This window comes from Spodoptera frugiperda, chromosome 25 (assembly GCF_023101765.2).
Source record: "Spodoptera frugiperda isolate SF20-4 chromosome 25, AGI-APGP_CSIRO_Sfru_2.0, whole genome shotgun sequence".
NCBI classification, from domain to species: Eukaryota; Metazoa; Arthropoda; class Insecta; order Lepidoptera; family Noctuidae; genus Spodoptera; species Spodoptera frugiperda.
Window position 1 is genome coordinate 10,371,831 of NC_064236.1, and position 5,956 is coordinate 10,377,786.

Consider the following 5,956-nt stretch of genomic DNA (forward strand, 5'->3'; position numbering starts at 1 on the left):
TATGACTTAATGGTTATCATCTTACCTACCTCCAACACAAAGGTTACTTAAAGGACGGCGATAGGACAGGGTTAAAATCTTATGCCAAGAAAAGTATTAAAATAAGGAAGATACTGGACCAAAATCTGCTACAAAAATTTTGTTATATGCCTTTTAACTTTTATAGGTATAAAGTCATGATTCTGAACAGTCTGGAAACAACAAATGCCTATTGCTCTTCTTTTAACAAAATTGTAGTTGTTTTCTAATAAGTGCATTTTAATCACAAGGTTTTTATAATTTTTTTTTCTTTATTGTTCAATAAATTTACAATTTACATACATATGTATTACAAAACACTTGTCTGAAGCCTTTAAATGCATTACTTTATTAGAAAACTATTAAATAGAACTATTTGATTTTGAGTTGTATTACTTTTCATTACTTCAATTCTCGAATTTCTGGTAAGCAAAATGTAAGCTGTGCTTTGCCTATCTTCAGAACTCGATCTTTTGAAACCCTTTGACTTTCCACGTAATAACCGTAAGTATCATATTCAATTTATTCAAAGCTTGAAAATGTATACATATTTACCCATTTACTTAACTTACATAACTTAAAGTGTGGGAGAGCCCTGTTTTGATACGAACGGAATGATATCACGGCCTCACAGAAAAAATGGCGTGAAACAATGCTTGTATTGTCGTCGTGTGACTAAAGTTACCGGAGGCCAATTTTTTAATTTTCTAACCCTGAAAAGGCCCGCACGCCTATGATGTTTCGGGTGTGCTTGGGCGACCGCGCCGCGGCGCCTATACTTATTTGGGCAACGCCGATTGCTTACCTATCAGGTGATCATCTACTCGTTTGCTGGTTTAGTTCATAATAAAAACATACAAGATACACCTACATAATATTATGTGTATAGACTACCTCTACTAGCGTATTTTTTACGGTGAAAGGACATCAACCAAAATGGGCTAGAGTTTTGTAACCGTGAACAGCTGTATTGAGAAAAAAGAAGTTCACAAATAATTTAATAATAATATTTAATGAATTTTGATTTCTATTCAGGAGTGTAAATATAAATAATATTAAATAAGAATAAAAACAGTTTTCTAATTGATTATTATTATTATTGGTGACACTGACAACAGTTTTGTGACAGTTCTTTTTCGTATCATATTGTGAATATTATTTCGATTTTGGATTTTGATTCAAAATGGATGCTGGTTATTTTATATCTGACGACCCCGACTCACTCTTGGACTCAGTACCCGCTTCAAACGTTAACCCTGGCAACGAAGCCGTTTTACATGACGACGACCCCGTAAACTTGGACTTTCCGATTTTGCCTAGTGAATCTATACGAGTATATTGTGTCAATTGTGGAACTGAAATCACTCACAGGACACATTGTTAATCTTATGGAAGTGCAGCGAGTTATACTGCAATGATTTGCACCACAAGTGGTAAGTCATTAAGTAAGTAAGTGTAAGTGGTTGCTGCGCTCATATCATGTCTGTGATATGGTATTTAAGTTGGGCAAGGCATGAAAATGTAACTCCACCAGCTCAGTTTCTAGAAAATGTTTTGTTAACATATGAAAATGAATAGTTTCACAAATAAACGATTTATTTTAAAGTGTTGAAGTTTTTACATATATTATGTTTAATTATTAATTTGATACAAAGTTTCTTATCTCAATAAAATAAAAAATAGTAAAATATTTTCATGTTCATGTTCAAGCCCAAACGCCATACAAAGTGGTTGATGTCCTTTCATATATTTCTTTTTAAACATTTGCTCTACTATCTTAGTCTTCAATACTAAAGTAATATAATTTTAAAATCGGTTTCTTTGTGAGATTTTCATTTACTTTTATAAATCAACGTACCTACCTAAATATTTTGACTATAATTAATCGAGTCCCGTTTGCTGGAATTTTAATAAAAAAATTGTCTCAATGACATTGATGAAAGTCAAACAAGTATTTAAATCCCGTGTAACTGAACAACGCGGGTAATATACATACAAAAAGCCTCTGTATATTCTCGATTACCTATTTGCCGTTGTTTTGCATGTATGTACCTGTAAAAACAGATACTATTTTAAATCTATGTAGGCTCACAATAATTTATAAGCTTAAAGCTAGAGTGTCACATCGAAATGGTAGCGCAACTTTGCCAATATTCATTCTACTTTTATTTATCTTTATGTAGGTATATACCTACAGTTTGTATATACAAAGTTACTAAAAATGTACCATGACCAAAGACTACTGAACTAAACAAATCTCAACGTTTTATACAGAGACTGATTAGCTATTATAGACTGGATCTACACACTTTTGACTGCACGGTTGGCGCGGTGGCTGGGCAACTGGCTGCCGTGCAACGTGTCGCGGGTTCGATTCCCGCACGGAACAACTCTTTGTGTGATCCACAGATTGTTGTTCCGGGTCTGGACGTGATGTGTATGTGAACTTGTATGTTTGTAAACGCACCCACGACACAGGAGAAAATCCTAATGTGGGGCAACGTTTTAAAAAAAAAAAAAAAAAAACTTTTTACCTCCCCGGCACGGCGCGTAAAGCTCCTGGCAGAAGCGAGTATTTTGTAATAGAAAATTATTCAGATAAAACTGTATCGCATAAACAAATAACTATGAAAATTGTTTAGGGTGATTGAGCCTTCAGGTTACTCTAAATCCTCTCTGGGGTCTGCCCTACATGTTTTAAGCAACTTGATTGAGCCGTTTGACTGGCAAAGCACCATGCTCGCATAGAATACCAGCGGAACCTATTGTTAATGTATTAATTTCGCCTGGTAAGTGCAAGTTGCAGCTCAAGTTCATTCTCGAACGCTGTTTCATTACCCCGTCAGTTTCAGGGAGCCAGGGAAAACAATGTTCATTTAAACAGTTTTCCTCATGGTTCGGAACGTATTTGTGATGCGCCTGGTATTACAGAAGTACCTACACAACCATGAAGTACCAGTTGCGGTGACTACTTACCGTTGGCAGGGCGCAAACTTTGTTGACACCAATAGCATAAAAAATCCTAGTGCCTTGATCGTCCCACTGCAGGGCAAAGGCCTCCCTACCCTCCTTCCACTCCTCTCTGTTTAAAGTTTCGGGACGAACTCAACATCTATGACGAGGATTGGCCGCAAAAAACTTTAAAGCTTTTTTAAAATGATCTATCACAAAAATTTGATCGCACAAAAACCCAACAATAATAAATGTGTCCGTCCTGCGTAGGCACCTACCTAGCACGCAGTAGGTAGCTCGTAATTAACCTTGAAGTAAGTAAATAGCTACCTCGTCATTACCGACGAATGTTTTAACTTACAAAATAAGTTCCTATTATTATTAACGTTGATAAGTAAATCATTACTTAATATTACTCGTATGTTTATTAAGACTCAACTAGTCCAAGGTTTGTCAAAATGATTGCCTTTGAACATGGTAGGCACCTATACAAGTTCTATAAGTTATACCTTGTGCGCTGTAACAAGGTGCGGCTGACAGATTCAGTAACGTTTCGTATCACTCTTAAAAGATGCTGCGATTTAAAAATTATGCCTTAATATTTTAGCTGTATCACATTCGTTATGTTAAACCATTCGGAAGCGTAGTTAATTAAATTAAAACCAACCGAAACGTTCTAGTATTTAATTAAAATCTAATGAAATGAAAAATAAAGTAAAGTGTTATGCGTATAACGTAAAACCATAGTCGTGTTTAGTGATGGGATGTACGGCTACGATAGGTAGGTAGTCGATGTTTTTTTAGAATAAAAAACGAAAATCGTGCGTCGTTCAATTATTATTCTTAAAAAACCTTTAATTATGTGGGTAAATCTACTGTAGACGCGGCTCTCTCTGCCCAAACCACAGTGACATTATCTGAGCAGAAATATGTAGTAGGCATTTTTCTAGACATTTCCGGCGCCATTGATAATGCGTGGTGGTACTTAATCTAACATATACAAACTAATATACCCTTGTTTTCTTCACGGTTCTGTAAAACTGAAACTCTGAAACACCTCAGGGCTCGGTCATAAAATATTTATTTTGACAAGTATATACACGTAGTTAGACTGCTCAACTAAATAACACACACATTCAATAAAAAAATTAAAGATAATTAAATGTATGCTGCGAGTATCGATAGCGATAAAAAAAGATTTTTCTAATGTCCATCCCTAAAGAGAGACGTCAACGTCATACAGGCATCTGTCAGCCGCACCTTGTTACAGCGCACAAGGTATAGTAAAACCACTTTGGCCAGTATAGTTTCATGCATTTATATATTCATTCACGACATAACTAAAATTATGTAGCACACGATATCGAATCACAATAATTTAACCGAAATAAAAACTAACGATATAAATGATTGTCCCTGATATTGCTCGCAACCTCGGGCTCCCAGCGGTCGCCGTTTGTCAATAACCTTTCTTTATTATAAAACAGCTCTTCGCGCGTGGCGGCGCTGTATTCAAAGTTGGGACCTTCGACTATGGCGTCGACGGGACACGCTTCTTGGCAGTAGCCGCAGAAGATGCACTTACTGAGGTCGATGTCGTATCGCACGGCGCGCCGAGAGCCGTCCGCGCGCTGCTCAGACTCGATAGTGATCGCCTGTGCCGGACACATTGCTTCACATAACTTGCAGGCAATACAACGCTCCTCGCCCGACGGATACCTCCGCAGAGCGTGCTCTCCCCTGAACCGAGGAGACAGCGGACCCTTCTCGAAAGGATAGTTTATTGTAGCTGGTTCACCAAATACATGACCCAACGTCACAGCGAAACCTGAAAGTAATATTTTCCGTCAGCACTTTACAGACGAGAATTTTTGCAAAAGCAGTTCTATTTAACAACGAATCATACTTGTAGTTGGTAAATAAGCTAAATTAAATTATCTACAACAAGGAAAAAAGATAAACAAATGCTCTAACCGCTAGCGGATTGCTTTATGAACGAGCTTACATCTGTCAAGAGTCAGTTTACAAAGAGTACATTCTCGTTCAAAGGAGTAATTTACAGCATTTTTAATGAATTAAGCAAAGGAGAAAATTTGTTCACTCTAAATGAAGAAGTGGAATATGCCAGGTTGATATGTCTTTTTTATTCCTCGCTTCGTAACAAGTTTCAAATTTTATTGTTGGTACAAGTAAATCTGACGTGAAACGACTGACTTTTGGGCGGGCTAAATGCGGCATAAAAATACTGGGATGTGTCGCGTATTAGTTTAAGCTACGTATACCAAACAAGCAGTTGTCTTGTTTAGTTCGAGTAAAGTAAAGAATAAAAAATAAGGTACCTCGAATTAGCTCCGTCCAGAATAGAGTTTGTGCTATCCGATCGACGAAGTCGCGAAATCCTGTTTTTGGAGGAATATCGTTGATGTATATGAAATTGACGTCGTATTTGGTTCTTGGGCAGCAGTAGAAGGGAGGATAGAGTGTGGGCGGTGGTGGGCAACATGAAAACGGTGGTGGTTCTAACGGCGGTGGGCAAGGTGGCCATGCAGGCAAGCACTCGGACTTTTGTTGTTGCCCCCGAACGTGCCTAGTCACCACAGCGCCGATGTAAGGTAGATTTCTAAAAACAACTCGCTTCATTAAAAACATTTTCAAAATCAGTTGTTTTAAATATATAACAATGACGTTTATGTTTGAAATAATATTTGATTGTCAATTCATTTCCTTTTTTGTGAGTATGTTTTTAATTACATAGACAGTCAGTATGTTGACGATGACCAATCAAACCTTTTTTAATTGACTTCAAAATAGAAGGAAGTTCTCATGTGAGCTATATTTTTTTCTCATTAAGCCTCGTCTCCACTAAGAACCCCCTTTATAATTTGAGCCATGGGATAATCTAACAAATTATAATAATAGACTAATTGTCCTTTTAAAAGTTTTATAATATAAATGTTATTAAGAAACAGATACTATTTTGTGATCA

At 36.7% G+C, this 5,956-nt stretch overlaps 1 protein-coding gene across 1 annotated transcript; it reads right to left on the reverse strand.

The window, feature by feature from the left end:
• Positions 1-4,272: 4,272 nt before the first annotated feature.
• On the reverse strand, positions 4,273-5,706 carry LOC118264673 (NADH-ubiquinone oxidoreductase subunit 8-like). Its single transcript, XM_035577262.2, has 2 exons — positions 5,310-5,706; positions 4,273-4,798 (listed from the first exon to the last, which is right to left on the reverse strand). The coding sequence occupies exons 1-2, from the start codon at positions 5,617-5,619 to the stop codon at positions 4,365-4,367; spliced, it is 744 nt and encodes a 247-aa protein (XP_035433155.2). The 5' UTR covers positions 5,620-5,706; the 3' UTR covers positions 4,273-4,364.
• Between the last annotated feature and the right edge of the window lie 250 nt (positions 5,707-5,956).